The following is a 26,750-nucleotide window of genomic DNA, read 5'->3' as shown; positions in this document are numbered from 1 at the left end:
GGTGTGAATGTTCTATGTTGTATTTTCTATGTTTGTGATCTAGGTTGTAGTTCTATGTTTGGCCGGGTGTGTTTCCCAATCAGAGGCAGCTGTCGCTCGTTGTCTCTGATTGGGGAGCATACTTAGGCAGCCTATTGGCATTCATAGGTTGTGGGATCTTGTTCCGTGTTTAGGCTAGTTTTGTGTTCAGCCTTTGGACTTCACGTTTCGTTGGTTTGTTGTTTTGTTAGTGTGTTAATCGTTGTAATAAACATGTACGCATTTCACGCTGCGCCTTGGTCTGACCCGTCCTTAAACGAACGTGACAGAAGATCCCACCAAACACGGACCAAGCAGCGTGCCCAGGAGCAAACACCCTGGACACAGGTGGGGAAGATTTGGTCTTGGGAGGAGATATTTGCGGGAAAAGCACCCTGGGCGAAGAAGGAAGCCCAGGCAGGAGAGGAGCAACGACAACACAGAAGCCGGCCGAGGAGGAGGCCCGAGAAGCAGCCCCAATAAAACATTTTGGGGGGGGCTAAAGGGGTGGTCGGGGAGCGAGAGAGAAGAGCCCCGACCACTGCACCCGATGGGTTTCCAGATTGATTCCCTACAACCATGGGAAGAAGAGTGGGAACAGTTCTATACGGAGGAGTCGGAGGATGACGACGACGATGAGTTTCTGTTCCCTAACTCGTGGGGGCTCCAGGAGGAGTCCTCACTGGAGGAGGAGTGCCGAGAGAGAGAGAAGGATCTGCAGGGTAAGAGAGGAGGCCACCACATTACGGGGGCTGATAGATAGAATAGAGCGGGAGAGATCCAGTCAAGAGGAGGCACTGCAGGAGGCTCATAGGGAGAAGGAGGAAGTAGAGGCATGGAGAGAGGAGCTGGTTAGGCAGCAGAAGGAGCGGGGGTTAATAAAGGAACCCAGTCCTGCTCCCCGCTCCAAGCCAGTGGTGCGTGTTCCCAGTCCGGTCCGGCCCGTTCCTGCTCCCCGCACCAAGCCAGTGGTGCGTGTCGTCAGCCCGGTACGGCCCGTTCCTGCTCCTCGCACCAAGCCAGTGGTGCGTGTTCCCAGTCTGGCCCGGCCTGTTCCTGCTCCTCGCACCAAGCCAGTGGTGCGTGTCGCCAGTCCGGCCCGGCCTGTTCCTGCTCCCCGCACCAACCTAGTGGTGCGTGTCGCCAGTCCGGCCTGTTCCTGCTCCCCGCACCAAGCCAGTGGTGCGTGTTCCCAGTCCGGCCTGGTCTGTTCCTGCTCCTCGCACCAAGCCAGTGGTGCGTGTTCCCAGTCCGGCCCAGCCTGTTCCTGTTCCTCGTACCAAGCCAGTGGTGCGTGTTCCCAGTCCGGCCCGGCCTGTTCCTGCTCCGCGCACCAAGCCAGTGGCTACGGGTATTTAGGAAAAGGAGGGAGAAATAACAGAGAATATTATGAAGGACTTCCTGCATACAGCGCTACAAATCCCACTCGAGGCTGTCGATAAAATCCAACTCGAACGTGTACACCGTTTCGGAAAAAGAGGACAGAAATATGAGCACCCAATCGTTGCCAAATTTGCTTTTTTTAAGGATAAAGCAATGGTTAAAAGCCTAGGGAAAAGACTTGCTGGTACGAAAATAGGCATGAATGATCAGTTCCCGAGGGAGATTGCAGAAAGGCGCAAAGTTCTGTATCCAATCTTCAAGGGAAACAGATTAAAAGGGAAACGTGTTGCACTCGTGGTGGATAAACTGTATATCGACAACCAAATGTTCAGAGACACAAAGATTACTCCATGGCTATTCTAAAAGTTGTAATAGAGGAGTCGAATAATGGAGCACCCAATACTAGCAATGATAGGGATTGTAATATTAAAGAACATTTATAGTAAGTATAGTATTTTATAAAAGGATAAAACGATATAACAAGAAAAGATAACAAGCAGAATAATACATATTTAAATACAAATAATTAGAACATGGCTTTTTTGGCGGGCGGTTGTTGTTTTGGCGGATGGTTGTTGTAGTTGGTCCTGTGTTCTCTCTGGCGTCCTTTTCCCCTTGCGGCAGGTGTGGATGCGGATGCGTTTGCACACTCGGCCCATTTCTACCGCAGTCAACCATGTGGTGTGCATTTTTGTGTTTGAAAAGGTGCGGCTTTAAGTGAGTGAGAGGGGAAATGGTTGCATATCCCAGAGCCGACGGGGGTCTATGAGCAGGGGTAGTGAGAGAGAGCTTTCAATTTTGTGTAGACCTACTTGAGCAGCACCGCCCCCTCAAGATTCTGAGCCTGCCTGGCAGGGTTGGTCCTACAAAGCCAGAGCCCCCTGATGGGAGAGCATTATATACAAGGAAATTCTCAAAGCTGCTAATGAGAATCTTGACGACCTTTTACCTAGCCGGTGGGGATTCCGGTCGGGTACCCCCACCCAGGTAGTGGCAGTGCTGGCAACACTGGCTGCAGTAACCCATGGGGAGGGGGTCACACTTGGACAATCAGAGAGGGGGTTTATCATTGTGGCACAGGTGGCACAAAATAATCAATGGTCTGACTGCACGGAGATGCTTGGGAAAATGGTTACAACAGGGGATCCGCGTGTTTGTGTCTCAGGTGAAGAGGGTGGATCTGATCTCCATCACCTAGGACTTGACATAGATTAAGTAGATTAATCATATCTCACATTGTTGTCAATTTCTGCTCAATCTGCATGCTTTCTCAATCAGCTTTAACTGTATGTGCACTCGTAAATCAGGTCCTTTCTTGAGTTGGGCTCTGGGATATAACAGCCGTTGAGTATCTGATTTTATGATGGATTGTGGAGGAGGGGGGTTGAGTGTGTTGGAGTATGTGAGTATGTGCGTGTGTGTTTGTCCGGCATCTGTTGTGGGGGGGTGGGGATGTTGGGGAGGAGGTATGGGATGGACCATGGGAATTATTTGCTAGGATAATAATTGCTTGTCAATAAATTAAATGTAATACAATGGCAATCCGGGTTATATGTTAAAATCCTAACAATGGATTAATTATATTACGCATATTAATTAATAATGATGGAAAATAGGATATGCATAATTTTTTTTAAATAGTTATATATATAGAGAGAGAGAGGTGACAGCATTGGAAATGCTTTTGGCAGTTAATCTGCTTCTGTTTTGTGGGTGGCACTGTGTGCTGTTTTCGATGGATGGGTCCTGGCCTCTCGGGGCCTTAGGGATCCGGAGGGACGTGGGTGGGATGCTGATCACTGGGATGACGGCTCAACTTGGGATGGGGAGGGGCTTTAGCAGGGGAATTAGTGGAGAACAATTGAAGGGTTACTCAGTAGCAATGCAAATATCACGGTACAGCTATATGGACACTCAATCATTACGGTATTTTTTATTGGTAAATTTACAAACATATACAGTGGGGAGAACAAGTATTTGATACACTGCCGATTTTGCAGGTTTTCCTACTTACAAAGCATGTAGAGGTCTGTAATTTTTATCATAGGTACACTTCAACTGTGAGAGAGGGAATCTAAAACAAAAATCCAGAAAATCACATTGTATGATTTTTAAGTAATTAATTTGCATTTTATTGCATGACATAAGTATTTGATACATCAGAAAAGCAGAACTTAATATTTGGTACAGAAACCTTTGTTTGCAATTACAGAGATCATACGTTTCCTGTAGGTCTTGACCAGGTTTGCACACACTGTAGCAGGGATTTTGGCCCACTCCTCCATACAGACCTTCTCCAGATCCTTCAGGTTTCGGGGCTGTCGCTGGGCAATACGGACTTTCAGCTCCCTCCAAAGATTTTCTATTGGGTTCAGATCTGGAGACTGGCTAAGCCACTCCAGGACCTTGAGATGCTTCTTACGGAGCCACTCCTTAGTTGCCCTGGCTGTGTGTTTCGGGTCGTTGTCATGCTGGAAGACCCAGCCACGACCCATTTTCAATGCTCTTACTGAGGGAAGGAGGTTGTTGGCCAAGATCTCGCGATAGATGGCCCCTTCCAACCTCCCCTCAATACAGTGCAGTCGTCCTGTCCCCTTTGCAGAAAAGCATCCCCAAAGAATGATTTTTCCACCTCCATGCTTCACAGTTGGGATGGTGTTCTTGGGGTTGTACTCATCCTTCTTCTTCCTCCAAACACGGCGAGTGGAGTTTAGACCAAAATGCTCTATTTTTGTCTCATCAGATCACATGACCTTCTCCCATTCCTCCTCTGGATCATCCAGATGGTCATTGGCAAACTTCAGACGGGCCTGGACATGCGCTGGCTTGAGCAGGGGGACCTTGCGTGCGCTGCAGGATTTTAATCCATGACGGCGTAGTGTGTTACTAATGGTTTTCTTTGAGACTGTGGTCCCAGCTCTCTTCAGGTCATTGACCAGGTCCTGCCGTGTAGTTCTGGGCTGATCCCTCACCTTCCTCATGATCATTGATGCCCCACGAGGTGAGATCTTGCATGGAGCCCCAGACCGAGGGTGATTGACCGTCATCTTGAACTTCTTCCATTTTCTAATAATTGCGCCAACAGTTGTTGCCTTCTTACCAAGCTGCTTGCCTATTGTCCTGTAGCCCATCCCAGCCTTGTGCAGGTCTACAAATTTAACCCTGATGTCCTTACACAGCGCTCTGGTCTTGGCCTTGGTGGAGAGGTTGGAGTCTGTTTGATTGAGTGTGTGGACAGGTGTATTTTATACAGGTAACGAGTTCAAACAGGTGCAGTTAATACAGGTAATGAGTGGAGAACAGGAGGGCTTCTTAAAGAAAAACTAACAGGTCTGTGAGAGCCGGAATTCTTACTGGTTGGTAGGTGATCAAATACTTATGTCATGCAATAAAATGCAAATTAATATACTTCTCCCATGGGCAAAGAAATTCAAAAGGGGTGATGATATTAATTAATAGTAATTTCGATCCGAATGTGCAAATTGTCCAAATAGATACGCAAGGTAGATGGATTATTTTAAATATGTTATTGGACCATAAACAGATATGGCTCATTAACCTTTACGGACCAAATAATGATGATCCACACTTCTTCGACAATATATATAATAAATTATCAACCCTGCAAGCAATTCAAGACAATATTATTATGGTGGGGGATTATAATACTGTTTTAAATAGCTCAATGGACTGTAAAGGAAATCACACCACAAACAATCACCCACATGCTCTTAAGGAAATTGTGAATGTCATGGATACATTAGAACTAGTAGATATAAGGAGGCTTAAATATACTGATCTAGTGAGATATACATGGCGGAGACTCAATCAAGCTAGTCGTATTGACTTTCTTATCTCATTCTCGTTGGCACCAAATGTTTAAAAAGTGTTGATAGGGGACAGAATGCGGTCAACCATCATATAATTGGCATATACATTACTCTTACTGAATTTCCACGTGGGCGAGGATATTGGAAATGTAATCAAAGCCTATTGGATGATAATTTATTTATAATTAGAACAAAGGAATTTATAACTGACTTTTTCCGACATAACATAGGTACAGCAAATCCACTTATTGTATGGGACACCTTTAAATGTGTCTTTAGAGGCCATGCAATTCAGTACTCATTTCGAAAACAAAAGCAATTTAGGTCAAAAGAGTTTATACTAACAAAGGAAATAGAAAGTCTAACAGAACAGATAGATGGCAATAAAAACTGTAACATAGAGGCTCAGAATAAATTAGAGGAAAAACAAAAAGAAATGGAGAAACTTATTCAAGAAAGATCAAGTGTAATATATTATAAAAATAAAGCAAACTGGATGGAATATGGGGAAAAATGCACAAAATTCTTTTTTAATCTTCAACATAGGAATGCTACCAAAAATAACTTAATGAAACTGGTTACAATTGACAGAGTCACCCATGATTCACCAAATGATATTTTGAAGGAGGAAACAAAGTACTTTAAGCATATGTTTTCTTTTCAGTCGCCTCCATCTCCTCTAACTGAAGCTAATTGTAGATTTTTTTTCTATTGATAATGTAAAATTAACAGCCATACAGAAAGACTCGTGTGAAGGTGAAATTACAGAGGAGGAACTTCTGGATGCAATTAAATACTTTAAGTCCGGGAAAACTCCAGGGTTGGATGGCATACCAGTCGAGGTATACCAAACCTTTTTTGATAAACTAAGAGGACCGTTATTAGCATGTTTTAACCACTCCTATGTAAATGGTAGATTATCTGACACTCAAGAAGAAGGTCTGATCTCATTATTACTGAAACAGGATACAAGTGGAAAATATAAAGATCCAGTCCATAAAAAAAAATTGGAGGCCCCTTACACTTCAGTGTTGTGATGCAAAAATTCTAGCAAAATGTATAGCGCATAGAATTAAAAAGGTATTGTCGGATATTATTCATTCTAATCAGACAGGTTTTTTACATGGAAGATACATTGGAGATAATATAAGGACTGACTTACAGTTAGTGAGTGCATACATCATTCTTTTTTTTTGGTGTCTTTTTTTATTCTTTTTAAAAAAAAAATATATATATATATATATATATATATATATATATATATATATATATTAATTTTTTTACTGGCCCCCCGTGGGAATGGAACCCACAACCCTGCCGTTGCAAACGCCATGCTCAACCAACTGAGCTACATCCCTGCCGGCCATTCCCTCCCCTATCCTGGACGACGCTGGGCCAATTGTGCGCCGCCCCATGGGTTTCTCGGTCGCGGCCGGCTACGACAGAGCCTGGATTGTGCCTTAGACCACTGCGCCACTCTGACACCGCCTAGTATATAGGTCCTGGATGGCAGGAAGCTTGGCCCCAGTGATGTACTGGGCCGTACGCACTACCCTCTGTAGCGCCTTACGGTCAGATGCCGAGCAGTTGCCATACCAGGCGGTGATGCAACCGGTCAGGATGCTCTTAATGGTGTAGCTCTAGAACTTTTTTGAGGATCTGGGGACCCATGCCATATCTTTTCAGTCTCCTGAGGGGGAAAAGGTGTTGTCGTGCCCTCTTCACGACTGTCTTGGTGTGTTTGGACCATGATAGTACGTTGGTGATGTGGACACCAAGGAACTTGAAACGCTCGACCCGCTCCACTACAGCCCCGTTGATGTTAATGGGGGCCTGTTCGGCCCGCCTTTTCCTGTAGTCCACGATCAGCTCCTTTGTCTTGCTCACATTGAGGGAGAGGTTGTTGTCCTGGCACCACACTGCCAGGTCTCTGACCTCCTCCCTATAGGCTGTCTCATTGTCAGTGATCAGGCCTACCACTGTTGTGTCGTCAGCAAACTTAATGATGGTGTTGGAGTCATGTTTGGCCACACAGTCGTAAGGTGAACAGGGAATACAGGAGGGGACTAAACACGCACCCCTGAGGGTTGAGGATCAGTGTGGTAGACGTGTTGTTGCCTACCCTTACCACCTGGGGGCGGCCCGTCAGGAAGTCCAGGATCCAGTTGCAGAGGAAGGTGTTTAGTCCCAGGGTCCTTAGCTTAGTGATGAGCTTTGTGGTCACTATGGTGTTGAACACTGAGCTGTAGTCAATGAACAGCATTCTCACATACATTTTCTACATTTTTAGTCATTTTAGCAGACGCTATTATCCAGAGCGACTTACAGTTAGTGAGTGCATTCATTTTTCATACTGGCCATACTGGCCATTTTTCATAAGGGCAGTGTGGAGTGCGATTGAGATTGCGTCATCTGTGGATCTGTTGGGGCGGTATGCGAATTGGAGTGGGTCTAGGGTATCCGGGATGATGCTGTTGATGTGAGCCATGACCAGCCTTTCAAAGCACTTCATGGCTACCGACGTGAGTGCTACAGGGCGGAAATCATTTAGGCAGGTTACCTTCGCTTCCTTGGGCACAGGGACTATGGTGGTCTGCTTGAAACATGTAGGTATTACAGACTCGGTCAGGGAGAGGTTGAAAATGTCAGTGAAGACACTTGCCAGTTGGTCCACGCATGCTTTGAGTACACATCCTGGTAATCCATCTGGCCCCGTGGCTTTGTGAATGTTGACCTGTTTAAAGGTCTTGCTCACATCGGCTACCGAGAGGGTTATCACACAGTCGTCCAGAACAGCTGGTGCTCTCATGCATGCTTCAGTGTTGCTTGCCTCGAAGCGAGCATAAAGGCATTTAGCTCGTCTGGTAGGCTCGTGTCACGGGGTAGCTCGCGGCTGGGTTTCCCTTTGTAGTCTGTAATAGTTTTCAAGCCCTGCCACATCCGACGAGTGTTAGAGCCGGTGTAGTAGGATTCAATCTTAATCCTGTATTGACTCTTTGCCTGTTTGATGGATTGTCTGAGGGCGTAGCGGGATATCTTATAAGCATCCGGATTAGTGTCCCGCTCCTTGAAAGCGGCAGCTCTAGCCTTTAGCTTGATGCGGATGTTGCCTGTTATCCATGGTTTCTGGTTGGGATATGTACGTACGGTCACTGTGGGGACGACGTTGTCGATGCATTTATTGATGAAGCCGATGACTGAGGTGGTATACTCCTCAATACCATTGGATGAATCCTGGAACATATTCCAGTCTGTGCTAGCAAAACAGTCCTGTAGCGTAGCATCCGCGTCATCTGACCACTTCCGTATTGAGTGAGTCACTGGTACTTCCTGCTTTAGTTTTTGCTTGTAAGCAGGAATCAGGAGGATAGAATTATGGTCAGATTTGCCAAATGGAGGGGAGGGAGAGCTTTGTATGTGTCTCTGTCTGTGGAGTAAAGGTGGTCTATAGTTTTTTACCCTCTGGTTGCACATGTGACATGCTGGTAGAAATTAGGTAAAATTGATTTAAGTTTGCCTGCATTAATATCCCCGGCCACTAGGAGCGCCACTTCTGGATGAGCATTTTCTTGTTTGCTTATGGCCTTATACAGCTTGTTGATTGAGGTCTTAGTGCCAGCATCTGTTTGTGGTGGTAAATAGATGGCTACGAATAATATAGATGAGAACTCTCTTGGTAGATAATGTGGTCTACAGCTTATCATAAGGTACTCTACCTCAGGCGAGCAATACCTCGAGACTTCTTTAGGAGGTATGTGTGGTTTTGTGATTACAATAGTTCACCTTCGAGAAAAACAGAGGCTTTATCTTTGAACATTTCACACATGTATCCCCTCCTACACATGACAGTCAGTTAATGTTGCAGACCTACAGTAGGTCTATTACTTGGTTCCATTAGGCTACCTCAAGAGGCACCAGGCGCTTAGAACAAGAGAGGGGGGTTAATAAGATGTAAATTAGAACCTCTAAGATTGCAATCACACCGTAAGAGGTGGGCCTATTAAGAAAATTTAACCTGTCCATTGCTAAGGATAACTAATGACAATTTCGTTTGCATAGTATGATTGCCTTACACATAGTGACATAATGGATTAGGATAACACCTTTGGTAGGCCTATATAAAAGCCTTTTGTTGTGTTTTGGGTAGATGGAGATTAAAGATACAATATTATCATGAAATTAATGAAAGTGGACAGAGCTACACTAAAGAGTAAACAAAGTCCATGAATAGGCATATTTACATTTTTTATGCCAAAATGTGATTGAGCCTACCTGGGCCATAGGTTAGGCCTACAGTATGCTATAGATAAATATAGCAGTACACCGCTGTTAATTTACAGGCTACTTTACCTATAGGCATATAATCTAGGCCTACTCGCAACATATTCTGAAATGTCACATTCTAAGATTGCCTACAATTACAGTAAAGGTAGTCTGGATACCGGTCTTTTTAGCAAACATTCCACTTCTTTCCACTCTTGTCATTTGCCAAAGAGACTGGCCTTTCGTTCAATATGCAGCCGGATTTACCGTGCAGTTGCTGATTGGTAGTTGGAAACATAGAGATCCTATTAAATTCTTCTAATTCTTAATTATATGGTTGGAAACAACATTAATGTGTTCCATGACAACGTTATGGAAGATGGGGTGCGCGCAAACTTGGCGCAATATAGAATTAGAATTTTAAGAACAACAAACAATACCGTTCTGAAGAGGCAGTGTCAATGCAAGATCACGTTGTTTAAAATGGCTAGAGAGGACTCCGTAATGAGAGAGAAATAATGATATATGGAAAAATATTAGCCTACAAGATTTAATCGAGCTACGTTTGCTTCAGTTGCATCCCATTAATGAGAGGAAAGAAACACAAAACTCACCTGTCATTTCATTCCTCGCACATGCAGATCATCATGACTTGCTTACATTTTTACAATGTTGTTATGCTAATTTCAGTTAACTATTATTTGTCCCTCTCTTAAGGAAACTTTCTGAATGGACATAGAGAGAATTAGCCAACACACACACTGTACTTTGGCAAATGACAGGAGTGGCAAGGAGTGCAACATGTAGTCTACTGGCTGAACAGAGGCGGCAACCAGGCTATAACCGCGCTTCTATTGGGGAATTCTACCTAATGATGCTGTGCTGATAAATTGCAACAATGTTCTTCACCGTTAGATGTCACTCATCTCCTCTTGGTCGACCATGTAGCATCGTTTTTTTCCATGGTGTGGTCCAAAAGTGGTCCACAATAATTGATGCACAATAAATCACTGGAAATGTCGAGCAGCAAAAGGGGTGATTTGTGTGCGCACTTTGACATTGCCGTTTTCATTTCACATTTTAACACCTTCAACAAAAAGCATGTTGTTTTCATTTCACATTTTTACACCTTCACCAAAAATTATATTTCAGTTATTTGCCCTTTGACTAACATGATGTATTATTATATTTAATAATAATAGTAATACAACTCAACAGATAACAGCATTGTTATAATATTATTCATAACATTAAGTATTATTATTTTTATTATAGTATTATTATAGACCTAAACCTCACATTAGAAAACATGAACTTAATGTTAGGCTACAACTAGCAAACGTTTATACATTTGGCTTAGCCTATAAAAATGGGAATCAATTATTTGGATACAGTGGTATAATAGTAACAATTATGGTATAATATATATTTTTAATATAAATCCACTTGCAATCTAAACATAGCTTAATAGGGGCTTTACTATTTGCCTTGTGAGTGCAGCGGTCTGGTCGCTTTTGTTCTCAGAGTAGAGACTCCTTCAAAAGCGAATGCAATAGATGGAGGAGGGGAGACAGATGGAAGAGAAGTGTAGTTCGTGATAAAAGCTACAACATGGATATGTGTGTGAGGCAGCGGCTCTGGGATACAGAGGGATAGAGGAGGAGAGAGCACGAGATGCTGACAGATTCCTGATAGATGTGCAAAATGGCGCAAGCAAGTTCTACATAAAGAGTTAGCTGTATGTCTGTTTTCTTCGGATCGCCTCACGTTGTTTTTTCAAGTATCGTAATATATTTCAAAGTGATTAAATGGCTACCAGAAGGCGCTGCCTTGTTCCATGCTTTTTTGCATTACTCCTCAACGCTTTAGTCGGTAAGTGTTTATTGATATCATTTCTAGGCTACTACTACCTCTGCAGGATAACACCTTTTAGGAACGGAACCGCCTTTTACCCGTATCAGAAGCTGGTGCTGCAGACCAAAGATAGTGCATAATATCTAGCCCTATATATTTCTATACCGTCTCGGCTGCAGACATGGTTGAATGAAACTATAGGAGCACTGACTATCTCGGCTGGCCGTGAACTTGACCATATTCTTCTCTTGCGTTTATACCTTGAACGTTCATCTTCATTTGGGGAATTCGGTTCCATGCAGCATGTGTATTATATGAGTGTGTTTGTGAATGTGTGCCAATGGAATTTAGAAACCGATATTTCTATATCAAGGATCTCACACTTGAGTCCATGATGATGTGTAGCTGGCACGAACTTGTTTGACCCTCTTTGAAAATATTCTCATATTAGCCTATATAACAACACGGTTGTTGCTTAAAAAAATATTATTTAATCCATGCGCCCTATGATTTTATTGTACTGTAACCACGTGCAGTAGCCTACGTCCTAGAAAACACGTAGGTTAACCCACATAGGGTCTGTTGCATAATTGTATAATAACTATATAAAAAATTATATAGACAGATGATGATGACGATGATGATGATAGGCTCCTACCATTGTAGCCTACGACGTGAACCAAGAAAAAGTGGTAGGCTAATAATTATCATAATTATGATGATATTGATAATAATAGCCTAATAATAGGCCTAACAATAATAATAATAATAATAACAATAGGTTATGAGATTATTTTGATTTTATGATGTTTAAGTAGGCCATCCTATGAATTTAATGTATTAAAAATAAGAATGATAATGGTTTATACCCATTATGGTCCATGTGGTTCTTAGGTGTGTTTGTGTGTGTGCGTGCATGTGTGTCCTGTTGTGTTGGTTTGTGCCAAATACACTCTCTGTGCCAAAGAGTGCCCGAAAGACTAGTATCTCATTCCTTTCTTTCTTGGCTGTGGTCACTATGCATCCTTACCATTGATGCACACAAACCAGCATTTTATGCATTGATGGAATGTTATTACTTTTTTAATTCCATTCTATTGCCATTCCCAATATTTTCTGCTTTCCCTCTGCCTCCCTTTCCCTAACGCATATGAATAGTACATTTCAATATTGTGTAGGTAGGTATTTTGTGTTATTCATCTAAAATGTGATAAATCTAAAACTAAATATGAAACATTTGACATAATAACAATGATGTTTGGACAGTTCATACTTGCACTTGTCTGCATAGAGCATATTAGCCTTTTTTTTATCAGAGCACTGAACACTGCTGCACTTATCATCTGTCATAGGTGGAGATAGCTTTGATTGACTGAGTCTTTGTGTAGTCAATTTATTGCTGTGAGAATGAATAAAAAAGACAGCAGTTATTGCCTGCTGAGGAGAATATTTGTACAGATGAACTTCTTTTTAAAATGTTCTTGGCTCCTTTGTTCAGTATGATTGAATAGTTTTTAGTCCCTCAATGCGAGGCCCCATTTCCCAGCATGTAACCCGGATAGAGGGATGCTTTTATGATGAGCATCATGCCATAGAGACCCACAGGAGCCCACCACCCATGTAATCCCATTTCCAGTAAAGACTGGAGCAGTATGGAGGGTAAGCAAGGAGGAGTGAAGGAGTAAGGAAGGAGGAGTGAAGGAGGAAGGAAGGAGGAGTGAAGGAGTAAGGAAGGAGGAGTGAAGGAGTAAACATGATGCATACATTTTATATTTGAGGCCTTTGGGTTATTTGTGTGTGGCTAGTGAGTGATTTATAGGGGAGTTGTTGTGATGTATTCTAGCTGCCACATCTGAGAGAAATCAAATAGCTTCAATTGATTTGTTTCACGAATCCTGCAAATACTTTTTGTGGCGTTTAAAGTTTCAGTCAATATGAGGAAGACCACAGAACCACTGAGGTAAGAAGGTGTATGGTTAGAAGCTGCAGTGAAGCTTGAGTAGAACAGTCTGTCTTTTGTTTTCATTCTGCAAGGGATGACCAGAAAGCTGTGCACTGTTAGATGTTTGTTCAAAATAATGACAAATAGCAACAACAACAACAACAGCAACAAAAAAATCGTATTGGCTGAGCAACAGCAATGTCTCTCAATTAGCATAAAGCTTTGTTATTGGTTGTTTGGATTTGCATCTTGAAACAATTGATTTTGTTAGTCACATTCACTATAAGGATGAGATTGTTGATTACTTGTGTTATTCTTGTGAGCTTCGTCTTAGACCCTGTAATATAATTTGATAGGCTAGCCATAGCCTGCACACACTACTGTTATTCTTCTATGTTGGTTTGGTGAAAGATATTGATGAGTAGTCTACACAGAGACCTCAGGTGCACATATCCCATAGGGAATGACCATGTGTTGACAATGTTATGGACACATGTCAGACCGCCGGACTACCTTTTAGAGGGAACTAGACGTAGGAATATTGTTGATTGAAGCAGGTGGGAGTTACTGCATTGGCCAGTGTGAGTCATCATCACAATGCAAACACAGGTGTAATTTGTATAAAATATACATTTTCTTACAGCTTATGGTGGGACCATTGTTAGTACATATTTATTGTCAATATCATCTTAATGGTGTAGTGATTTAGTCTGTGGGTCAGCTTATTGCTTTGATCATTGAAGGGTGAAGGGCACCCTGTTGCAGCTGTGTGTGTGTGTGTGTGTGTGTGTGTGTGTGTGTGTGTGTGTGTGTGTGTGTGTGTGTGTGTGTGTGTGTGTGTGTGTGTGTGTGTGTGTGTGTGTGTGTGTGTGTGTGTGTGTGTGTGTTTATAGTATGAGGTTCAAAAGGAAGGTCGTTGATTCATAATTGCCATAGTAAGATGCCTGTGGATAGATATCCAAACTTACAGTCTTTACTTCCAAGGTCTACCCTAGAAATCAAGATCATGTTTTGGTTGGCTGCTGTCAGAGATATTCTGTGAGGTTGTAAGGCTTAGGTCAAGACATGGATAGCCATTTCGAAGGAAAGGCTTGGCTGAACACAAAAACTATAATTTTATTGTAATTTCCATTATTACTTCAGAGAGGAAAAAACACCATTATGGATGTTACAGAGTCTGAAACAGAGTCTAATTTCTTGATCGAAATCTAGCATGACACATTTTTTGTCAACAGAAGCCATAGTCCTTAGAACTACATAATTACAGGTAGCCTTAATAGTATACTATTAGGCTAGGCACCACACCGAATACAGTAATCGTTTTTTATCTGTATATACGTATATCAAAATGTCCATTACCAGTTGAATGTAGACACAAATATGAGATTAATTTTATTACACATTTTCTGAAATATTGTATTAAAATATGCAAATGAAGTAATATACAGGTAACTGCCAAAATAATGGAAACACCAACATAAAGTGTCTTAATAGGGTGTTGGGCCACCACGAGCCAGAACACTTTCAATGCACCTTGGCATAGATTCTACTAGTTTCTGGAACTCTAAGCATGATGGGATGTTAATAGCTTAATTAACTTTCTTTCTTCCAATATACTTTGTATCCCTAAAGTGTTTTCATTATTTTGGCAGTTACCGGTACATGTGCCTTTTCCGCCAACCAGTGGTGTAAAATACTTATGTAAAAAATAGTATTTTGGGGGGGTATCTATACTTTACTATTTATAGTTTAAACTACTTATACTTTTGCTTCACTACATTCCTAAAGAAACTCCTTACATTTTTCCTGACACCCAAAAGTACTTGTTACATTTTGAATGCTTAGCAGGACCTACTGCATCTAATCTGGCGGACTCACTAAACACACATGCTTCGTTTGTAGATGATGTCTGAGATGTCTGAGTGTTGGAGTGTGCCCCTTCCAAGTAATATTTTACTGGGTGACTTACACTTTTACTTAATTAACTACATGTATGATTGACCAAAAAGTGTTATTTGGGCGATTATATGCAAGGATAGCCCAAAAATGTTTTGTTGTATCTCAGATTGTTCTGGCAATTCTCACATAGAAACTTAATTGGGAGGAAGAATGTTTGACATGCTTCTTACATTTGTATCACAAACCACTTTTGAGAAAATCATGATGAAAGTGGCAATTTTAGGCCTTTTTAGACCTATACAGGCCTCCTGTAAGACCCTATGATCTGTGAACTGTACATGATACAGACAACTTGTTGTGGTCACTCCTTATAGTTTGCTCTAAAATATAGAGAATGTCTAGATTCTGAAATTCACATTTTCACATTCATTTATTAAACATAAAAAAGCACCCTTTTTGTTGTTGTCACGATCGTCATAATGAACGGACCAAGGCGCAGCGTGATATGCGTACATCTCTTTAATAGTGTACTAGCAACATGATACAAAACAACAAAACGAAACGTGAAGTCCTCGGTCATGAACACAAACCAACACGGAACAAGATCCCACAAAACACAAGTGCATAACAGACTGCCTAAGTATGGTTCCCAATCAGAGACAACAAGCAACAGCGGATTCTTGTTGCCTCTGATTGAGAACCACCCCGGCCAACCTAGAAAACACATGAACTAGAAACTGAACATAGAAAACGAAACATAGACACTACACAAAGAAACTAACACCCTGGCTCAACATACAAGAGTCCCCAGAGCCAGGGCGTGACAGTACCCCCCCCCCCCCCCCCCCCAAAGGCGCGGACTGCGACCGCGCCAACATAAACCCAACAGGGGAGGGGCCGGGTGGGCATTCCTCCTCGGAGGCGGATCCGGCTCCGGGCGTGACCACCACCCTCTAACAACCCCCCCGTAGTGCCCCTGGTCTGGTCCCGCTGGCTGGAGCTGGACTGGACATCGGTGGAGCGGATTGCTTAGGCTCCGGTGTGGAGCAGCTGACCGGTACCTGACCAGGCACCGGTGAAACAGGCACGGGCTGTGCCGGACTGACGACGCGCACCACAGGCTTGGTGCGGAGAGCAGGAACGGGCCGGACCGGGCTGACAACGCGCATCATTGGCTTGGTGCGGGGAGCAGGGACGGGCCGGACCGGGCTGACGAAGCGCACCATTGGCTTGGTGCGAGGGGCAGGAACAGGCCGGGCCGGGCTGGCGACGCGCACCATTGGCTTGGTACGAGGGGCAGGAACAGGCCGGGCCGGGCTGGCGACGCGCACCATTGGCTTGGTGTGAGGGGCAGGAACAGGCCGGGCCGGGCTGGCGACGCGCACCATTGGCTTGGTGCGAGGGGCAGGAACAGGCCGGGCCGGGCTGGCGACGCGCACCATTGGCTTGGTGCGAGGGGCAGGAACAGGCCGGGCCGGGCTGGCGACGCGCACCACAGGCTTGGTGCGAGGGGCAGGAACAGGCCGGGCTGGGCTGGCGACGCGCATCACAGGCTTGGTGCGAGGGACAGGAACAGGCCGGACTGCACTGGGAACACACACCACTGGCCTTGTACGGGGATCAGGAACGGGCCGGACCGGACTGGTAACACACCTCAGTACCTCTCACCGTGCCTCTACACTTTCCTTCCCTCTAATGACCAATGGCCCCTGTAACCTGGTGGCCTTCTCTCCTCGTCCACAAACTCGCCCTTTATCTGCCTCCAGCAGCCCCGTCGTCCATACCATATGCCCCCCCCAAAACATTTCTTGGGGGTGCCTCTCGCCTGTCCGACGACGGCCCGGTTGGCGCCGCTTCTCCTTCCTGCCTGGGTCTCCCCCTTCATCGCCCTCCGGTAACGGACGGCCTCCTCCTCCGTGATCTGCCCCCAACCGAGGAGGACATCCACTAACGTTACCTCCGGCGTTTGCTCCTGGACACGCTGCTTGGTCCTGTATTGGTGGGATCTTCTGTCACGATCGTCATAATGAACGGACCAAGGCGCAGCGTGATATGCGTACATCTCTTTAATAGTGTACTAGCAACACGATACAAAATACAAAACAACAAAACGAAACGTGAAGTCCTCGGTCATGAACACAAACCAACACGGAACAAGATCCCACAAAACACAAGTGCACAACAGGCTGCCTAAGTATGGTTCCCAATCAGAGACAACAAGCAACAGTTGATTCTTGTTGCCTCTGATTGAGAACCACCCCGGCCAACCTAGAAAACACATGAACTAGAAACTGAACATAGAAAACGAAACATAGACACTACACAAAGAAACTAACACCCTGGCTCAACATACAAGAGTCCCCAGAGCCAGGGTGTGACAGATGTAGCTTATTTTTAGACACATTGTTTGAAACAATATACTTTTCAAACACGTCAAGTTTCCAGAGTGGGCTCTGGTACTTTTGAAAATAAGACATATTATAATATGAGAAATTGACATTATAGGTAATTAACCAATCACAGCCCTCCTTTAGGATTGTACATTCAGCAAATCACCAGCAGAGAGAGTTCCCTTTGTTGGTGGTGCTGAAAGTTGAACATAACAAAAAAATTATCATAGAGCCCACTCTGGAAATTTGATGTATTGTTCCAAACAATGTCTTAAAATGAACAACTTTAAAAATGGCACTTTTGAGATATTAATATTAATGTTTTTATTTCAGAATCTAGACATACTCCATATTCTTCCAAGATGTTGCCTGTGTCATGTACGAGTTGGCAATGGATGGTAGCCTACAGGGTTGAGTAGACTTGGCATTGAAACTGAGGAAGAGGTGGGTGAGAGAGCCTTGCTATTTCACTGAGAAGGTGAAATAAAAGAGTGGAGAACGTGATGAGACAAAGAACAGGTCCTGCTTCTGATATCTAAACAGTGTGAGGGATGACTAGATGGATGGATTCAGATACAATATTGCTATTTAAACGGTTACCACGTTTACACTCACAAGGTACTGTTATTGTGTGAGATGATTAGAGTCTTTAAAAAGTCTATGTTTTTTTGTGCATCTGTAATTGAGACCTGCCTCTTGATTGCATTGTTATGATCTGATTCAGATCTGTGACTGTATGGGTCTGATTAGACAACAACAGCAATGGTTGCTGAAATTGAAGTGCCTCATGTGACAAGGGACAAATAACCCAGGAGTGCTTTTTACTGAGGAGGAAATTATGGGAGCATTAAGTATGCATTGTTCTGCAGTGTTCAAGATGCTCACTGTCTGTGATTGATTAAACCAAGCTTTTTATGTGTTTTTGCACCGCAACAGAATGTGCTGTGATGCAGCTTTGATTGCTTGATTACTAACCATCCTCCAATAGAGGGAAGATAAACATGGGGGCTGTTGTTGATAAGAGCTTGGTTATTATTTAGCCAACTGCAGCAGTTTGGCTGTGAGGCTGTGGATGCCTCCCTCCCTCCAGTCTAGTGTACAGTAGCACGGTGGGCTTCATTGAATGCAAGTAGTAAGCCCGAGCGCGAGCCACACTTAGCCAGCACTTGTCTCTCTCAGCCTGGCAGGTTTCTGCTCTCCCACGGTGGTAATCCTAAACCCCAGGGTGTCCTTTCCCTTGTTAAAGGGATCATTAAGAGGAGGGGTCTGCCTAGCTGTGTGTGTCTCTTTCTCTCTCTCTTTGACAGTGTGGCTCTGCTCTGACCTCTGGCATCTACAGCTGTGCTGGCCTCTCTTCTCCTGTTCCACACAGCACAGCACACAGCAGCACAGCACACAACACATACATGGCCAGCCAGCCAGCCAGCCATCCTTCCTGCTTCTGCTGTGCTCATGTGCTGGCAATGCTGTGCGTCTCTCTGTTTCGCTCTCTCCCCTCTCTCTCTTCTTACCGTCTGTTATTACGTCTCTCCTCTTCTCCTACATGTTGATTACAAAGACAGTGTTGGAACCAGTCATGAATGTTCCATGTGGACATTCATTTTGAATGTCTTGTTGGCAGTCATCAGTGCTTTGTGAGAGTCCACAGACCTCTGAGTCTATCTGATGACATTGATGAGCCATCAGTCAAAGCTATCATTTGAAAACCTGCAGGACTCTGCTCTCTCTCCATGCTTTATTCATTTAAAAACCAATGAATTCCCTCAGCTTCCTGTTCAGCTTGAAAGGACACACTGCAATACATTTAAGAATATCTAATCTCTGTGAAATACCTTAATAAAGCTCTTGAAATCACTGACATGATAATAACACAGATTCAGCTTGTTGATGTTACTACGGGCGATGAAACACTACTTGCATTGAGCTTTTATCTGGGTTTCTGATGCTTGATAACATCGATGAATGCCCTGTGACAGTTATGAAAGCTGGGCATGAAAAGCCCTTCTATATCCAGAGGTCAGAAACAGAGCCTCCTAAGAAAATGTATAATGTAACACTTTTGTATACTCTAATGCATTATTCGTGTCCAGAAGCGTTTTAGTGTATAATGGATGTTTTTTTTTAGCTTCCATCGTTGTTTTGCCCATAACATGAAGCGTGACTGATTGCCTCTGGACCCGTGTGCTCTTTGTTTGCTGTTCATGTACTGGTAGCTGTGCTAACTGCGCTGGCTTCAGAGCAGAGAGCTCTGTGCAGGCAACACGGCCAGCAAGGAGTTAGCAAGGGGTTATATATTTCACCACCCCTTTGTTTTTCAGAGGCGGTAGCACTGATGTCTCTTTGGTCTTGTAGCAGCTTTACTTCGCAGAGAGAGATGGAGGGAAACGGTTCAAAAGGAGAGCATGTCAATGCATTCCTTGTCTGCACCTAAAGGGGAGTATTCCTGGGCTGGAATTTGAGGGATGACGCCGGTCCTCTGTGCTGACCCCTGTGCTGTCCCTCCCGCTCAAACTCCCTCCCCCCCGGGTCTAGACAGATTCCTGGGTCCGAGGCAGGGACTGTTAGTGCTTAGTCCTTCAGCAGCTGAAACCTGATACTGAGAGCAAGGAGGTGCAGGAGAGTCCTCTGAGCTCTACTTATATGGCACCAAGTCAGGTCAGCCTGTTTACATCCTTTATTTATTGTTCTCTCTCCTTCTTTTCCCTCTCGGAACCACAGACACTAAAGATTTCTCTCTGGTATCATCGCCAAGCATAACTATTGATATTAATGAATTAATCAGTACCTCTGTAATAAGTCACAGAAGGGAAGTATGTGTGTGTAAGTGGGGGTGTGTGCGTAATGCGAGCTTACCAGTGTGAATTATTGTGTGTGTGTGTGTGTGTGTGTGTGTGTGTGTGTGTGTGTGTGTGTGTGTGTGAGTGTGTCTGCTCCGTTCTTGTTGTGTAAGACTTTATCATGACCAGGTAATCATTGAACCCTGCTCTCTGGCTCTGGCTGAGCTGATCAAGGAGAGGAGTGAGGAGAATAGTGGCGCAGTGGTCTAAGGCACTGCATCGCAGTGCTAGCTGTGCCACTAGAGATCCTGGTTCGAATCCAGGCTTTGTCGTAGCCGGCTGCAACCGGGAGACCCATGGGGTGGCGCGCACAATTGGCCCAGCGTCGTCCAGGGTAGGGGAGGGAATGGCCGGCAGGGGATGTAGCTCAGTTGGTAGAGCATGGCGTTTGCAACGCCAGGGTTGTGGGTTCGATAAAATAATGTATGCACTAACTGTAAATCGCTCTGGATAAGAGCGTCTGCTAAATGACTAAAATGTAAAAATGAGAATCACAAAGATAGTTTCCTTATTTACACTGCCCTGTGCTCTCTGTCACAGCCCACACACAGAGATATTCACTCACACTAGATGGAAATATAATGAACAAAAATATAAATGCAACAATTTCACTGAGTTACAGTTCATATGAGGAAATCAGTCAATTGAAATAAATTCATTAGGCCCTAATCTATGGATTTCACATGACTGGGAATACAGATATGCATCTGTTGGTCACAGATACCTTTAAAAAAAATTTTGTCTATCTCTCTCTCTCTCTCTCTCTCTCTCTCTCTCTCGCTCTCTGTCTCTCTCAGTCTCTCTCCCTCTCACCAGATCTCAAATGCCACCAGGTCAGGGGAAGAGGACAGAGTCTTCCAGTTATGTTGCTGTAAGGCAAAGATGAAATGAGTGCAGCAGATAAAAAGATGACAACAGACAGTCCCCAGCGACCTTGGCCATAATCTTTAGCCTCTTTTTCTGTCTGCCCACAAAAGGCAATGCTTGTGTCTCTGAAAAGCAGACAATTCGAAACCTTCTCTGTTGCATTCAGCTATTGATCTGAGCAATTCTGTATTCAAGCCATTCAAAATGCAGTCATTTGAGTTGCTGACCTGAATGAATGTTTATAACAGCCTCTCTGTACCAGCAGCCTTCAGGGCCTTAACAGCCTACACTCTAAAAAGTAAAGGTTCCTGGAGGATCCTTTAGGGGTTCTTCAAATTGAAACTGTGTACCTTCTTCAAAGAACCCCTTTTAATGGATCCTCAAATAACCTTTTGAAGAACCTTTTGGGGTTAATTTTTTGAACTATAATAATAATAATACACATAAAAATAACACAATATTTTAGTTGTCAGTGTTTATGATTTTAGTGGCAAAGCAGAATAAAAAAATCAAAATATGAGGTAAACTCTTAGCAGAGCCCCAGGTCCAATGGGTATATCCTCTGGCGTGTTAATGTTAATGTGTTGATGTTCTCCGTATCCATAGCCAGAATGATTTTGAAGTGCATGGTGATCGAACAGGTTTCCTGTTATATTCATCAGAGGTGTAGGGAGGGTCTGTGAATCCAAAAAATAGTATTTATACAGATGATTAACAAAACATGCACCCAACAGTATTCATACCTTGGTTTTTGTGATAAATGTGAATGACATTTTTTTTTTTGATAATGGTTTACATACACATACCTTGTCCATAATGTAGAGGCCTATGGGATTTTCATTGAAGAGGTAAGGGGGGAGGATGGTACATTTGATCTGCATAACATTCCAATACCAATTGACATACCTTTGTATGCCTCCTCGTCTGTATACCTGCAGACACAGACACAAAAGTGAGCAGTTCATTCATCTGCACCCAATACAGCTAGCCTTCAACATATTCTTATAGCATACATATTCTTACCTCTTTTTTTATTGATATTCATTGAACTGTGTCCATTTTCCATTTTAGAAAGATTTGCACAAATATGAAAAGATAGATGGTATCATCATAAAACAGTATCAATTTAGATCATACAAGGGACAAACCTTACCTTAAATTGAGGAGATCTTTACATGTTTCAGTTAAGTGCCTGCACCTGCAGTCCTTTCAAATTAAAATCCAAATGTTTCAGTTGGGAAGTTAAGTTCCACCAACTAAGAAGGTTCCTCGATGAACCCCACCTCCTATGGGGTTCTTGGAAGAACCTTTTGGGGGCAATTTTCAGAGCCAAGAACCCTAAGGTTCTTGGAAGAACTTTGAGGATCTTAGAAGAACCCCTAATTTTTAGAGTGTACAAACACCGGCTGAATTCCATTTTATCTCTGGCAGAACAAGCAGATTTCAAAGTGACAATCACATAATCGCTGTCACCTTGCTCTTGGTGTTGATGATTGACCCTGCAGGTGATTACAGAGTAAGGAAACATCAAAGTGACCCAGCAATAAGGCAGGGAATTGCCAGGGACCTCACAATACAATATTATCACGATACTTAGGTGCCGATGCAATATGTATTGCGATTCTCACGATTCTCATGATTCTATATGTATTGTGATTCAATACTGTGATTTTATTGATATTCGATGTTCCAAACATATTGCTCACAATATGTCTGCTGAAGAGGGACAAGAGAGAGTCATGAGAAAACAAGTTTGTATCAGTCATGGAAATAAAAGTGCTGAAAACAAATAGTCTACCTATTTAATAAGAAGATTGTGAACAAGCTATGAAGGAAAAATACTGGAGTTTTGGTGCAGGTACAGCCAACTAGCATAAAAATAATATTACGATATTGTCAAACGATACGATATATCAACAAAAATAATATCCTGATATGCAGTGGTGTAAAGTACTTAAGTAAAAATACTTTAAAGTACTACTTAAGTCGTTTTTGGGGGTATCTGTACTTTACTATTTTTGGGGGGGAAAACTTTTACTTTTACTTCACTGCATTCCTAAAGAAAATAATGTACTTTTTACTCCGTACATTTTCTCTGACACCCAAAAGTACTCGTTACATTTTGAATGCTTAGCAGGACAGGAAAATGGTCCAATTCACACACTTATCAAGAGAACATCCCTGGTCATCCCTACTGCCTCTGATCTGGCGGACTCACTAAACACAAATGCTTTGTTTGAAAATTATGTCTGGCTATCCGCAAATAAAAAAAAATAAGAAAATTGTGCCGTCTGGTTTACTTAGTATAAGGAATTTGAAACTATTTATAATTTTACTTTTGATACTTAAGTATAAACCAAATACTTTTCGAGTTTTACTAAAGTAGTATTTCACTGGGTGACTTTCACTTTTACTTAAGCCATTTTCTATTAAGGTATCTTTACTTTTACTCAAGTATGACAATTGAGTGCTTTTTCCGACACTGCCGATATGTACCTGTATCGATTTTTTCCTCCATCACTAGCCAGCAATGTGTTCTGTTTGTTACGATGGCAGAACGAGACGGTATTGAGTGCATCATGTCTCAAAAGCAGTAGGTAGGCAGATTGTTAGCAGCACATCAAGGTGGCTTATTATGGGACTTGAAGCTGGCAGACAGTGGCATGCACAGTAATCAGACAGTATACAATTATTGTGCTTTTTTATTCTATATCAAACATCAATATCTGCCACAACAACTCCATGGTTGCTTTGTGTTTAGAAAGGATTGACCAGTCTGTTCCCTCTACATTCACATGGCCGTCTATTATCATGTGCTTGTAGGTGTGGATAGTTCATTGTCACTGTGCTGGAAAGCATGTTCGTGCTAGTGAGTGTGAATGAATTATCTTGAGACTAAACTCTAACCTAGCTTGCTAAGGCTGTTTGCTCATGGGCACTGTGTGTATTTTATGTGTAGCTGTGTAGGTGTAACGTGTGTATTTCTGTGCTGTTTGTGTAGGTGGGACATCGGGAGCAGAGCTCTCCTTCACCCTGGAGCCTAGTGACATCATTGCGGTGCAGGAGCAGCCCCTCATGCTGCACTGTCAGGTGGACGGCATCCCACCAATCACCACACAGTGGAGGAGGAATGGAATCCTCCTGGTGGACGACCAATACTACACCATGTTCCACAACGGCTCTCTGCTGATTGGATGCTTCCAGAGGACCAAGTCTGACGGTTCCACTGATGAGGGGGACTATGAGTGCATGGGCCAGAACTCCTTTGGTCTGGTGGTGAGCCGCAGGGCCAGGGTGCAGGCTGCCAGTAAGTGTCCCCTTAATAAGCTTGCTATGGGGGTTATTACTGCCATGGTATTACCATGTTATTACAATGTTATTAAAAAGCATAATTAGCAATTACCAACATATTACCAACATTGGTAATAGGAGAGGTATTTGTTGATTGCTAGCAAGGATGACTTGATTAATACAATGAATATGAATACAATAACTCAATAATATGTAGGTTTAAGTTTAAATCTGCAGAATATGTTGTCATCACTATAGTTGCAAGGTGGTGAAATCTGACATTGGGTTTGTCAACCATGTCTACAGTATGTCTCTCATGTAGCCAACCACTGCTGGATACGTGGCTGTACGGTCAGAGTAACCAGCAGGCTACTGTATTTACCAAGCTTTAATATTGGAGCCACATTATGTTTGGATGAGCCCAATATAAGCGACTTGGGAGCCAGGGAGATGGATTTGATGGTTTGACAAAGAAGCCTTATTCCCCCCACCCCACCCTTTGTGTAATGTTGCAGGTCCCTAGTAATATTTCATACTTCATCTGTGCTCTTCTCTGGAATTTACAATTAACAAGCCTTCACACTGCGTTGTCATGCCTGCAGTAATCTCAAAGTGTTGCTGATGGCCCTCTCACTCCGCTCTAGCCACAAAGCTCTTTTTGGAATTAACTTGAGTTTCACATCAAGTGCTAAGCATTGGAACCATGGCCCAGTGATAACATACTTATAATCTGTCTCTTTAGTGGAGAGGAAATTTGGCTGTTTGGTTGAGACAGTTTCTCAGAGCAGTCCCTATTGAACTCTATCCTTCTCTCTCCCTCTCTTTCTCTCTTTTTTCTCTCCCGTTCCATTTCTCTCCCTCTCTCTCCATCTCCATCTCCATTTGTGTATCCCTCCATCAAAAAAAGCCATCCCCCTGTCCTCTAGCCCTCTACTCTGTTTGACCAGACATGTGGCTGTTATTTGGAGAGAGTCAGCACAGCACTGACTGCCTTGCGTTTCTCATTCTGATACTGTAGCTATGTACACTGCACAGTGAATGTGTAGATTACACTGTAAACATACAGATATTGCATTGTCAAGGCTGTGCTTGACTTGACTGGAAATGGAAGACAACATAGTGGTGAAGGTCATTTAAATACATAGACGGTATAGCTTACACAGGCTCTAATAATAATGGCGCCGGAGAAGATGGCTGCCGTTTTACAGCCCTCTAACCAATTGTTCTATTATGTGTGTTTCTCCGCGTTATTTGTAATTTATTTTGTACATAATATTTCTGCCATCGTCTCTTATAACCAAAAAGAGCTTCTGGATATCAGGACAGCGATTACTCACCTCGTATTGGACAAATATTTTTTCTTCAAGAGGCGGCTGCGAAGGATATCCTACCCGACAAGGCCCAAATGCCCGTCATTCGCATGAGGAAGAGACGGAGATATCATGGACGTAGGTCGGGGTGCCTTGTAAGGATCTGACGGCGAGCGAGTTAACTGCCGCTCCCATCAATCCTATTAGCCAATCTTCAATCATTGGAGAATAAATTGGATGACCTAAGATTACGGTTATCCTACCAACGGGACATTAAAAACTGTAATATCTTATGTTTCACCGAGTCGTGGCTGAACGACGACATGGACAACATACAGCTAGCGGGCTATACGCTACATCGGCAGGATAGAACGGCTGACTCCGGTAAGACAAGGGGTGGCGGTCTGTGTATATTTGTAAACAGCTGGTGCACAAAATCAAATACTAAGGAAGTCTCAAGGTTTTGCTCGCCTGAGGTAGAGTATCTTATGATAAGCTGTAGACCACACTATTTACCAAGAGAGTTTTCATCTATATTTTTCATAGCTGTCTATTTACCACCACAAACCAATGCTGGCATTAAGATTGCACTGAATGAGCTGTATAAGGCCATAAGTCAACAGGAAAACGCTCATCCAGAGGCAGCACTCCTAGTGGCCGGGGACTTTAATGCAGGGAAACTTAAATCCGTTCTACCTAATTTCTACCAGCATGTTAAATGTGCAACCAGAGGAAAAAAAACTCTAGACCACCTTTACTCCACACACAGAGACGCATACAAAGCTCTCCCTCGCCCTCCATTTGGCAAATCTGACCATAACTCTATCCTCCTGATTCCTGCTTATAAGCAAAAACTAAAGCAGGAA

General features: G+C 43.3%; 1 protein-coding gene across 1 annotated transcript in view; it reads left to right on the top strand.

Moving 5' to 3' along the window:
- Positions 1-11,302: 11,302 nt before the first annotated feature.
- Positions 11,303-26,750, top strand: part of LOC311128547 (immunoglobulin superfamily DCC subclass member 3-like) — a gene marked incomplete at both ends in the record, with an annotated part of 82,357 nt that continues 66,909 nt past the window's right edge. Inside the window, 2 exons of the mRNA XM_084160735.1 lie at positions 11,303-11,366; positions 24,285-24,590. Of these exons, the coding sequence (XP_084016861.1) occupies positions 11,303-11,366; positions 24,285-24,590 (370 nt within the window). The remainder of the gene's footprint in view (positions 11,367-24,284; positions 24,591-26,750) is intronic.

This window comes from Coregonus lavaretus (assembly GCF_964263955.1).
Source record: "Coregonus lavaretus genome assembly, chromosome: 4".
Lineage (NCBI taxonomy): Eukaryota > Metazoa > Chordata > Actinopteri > Salmoniformes > Salmonidae > Coregonus > Coregonus lavaretus.
The sequence above is the reverse complement of the archived record's forward strand: the minus strand, read 5'-3'. Positions and strand labels throughout refer to the sequence as shown.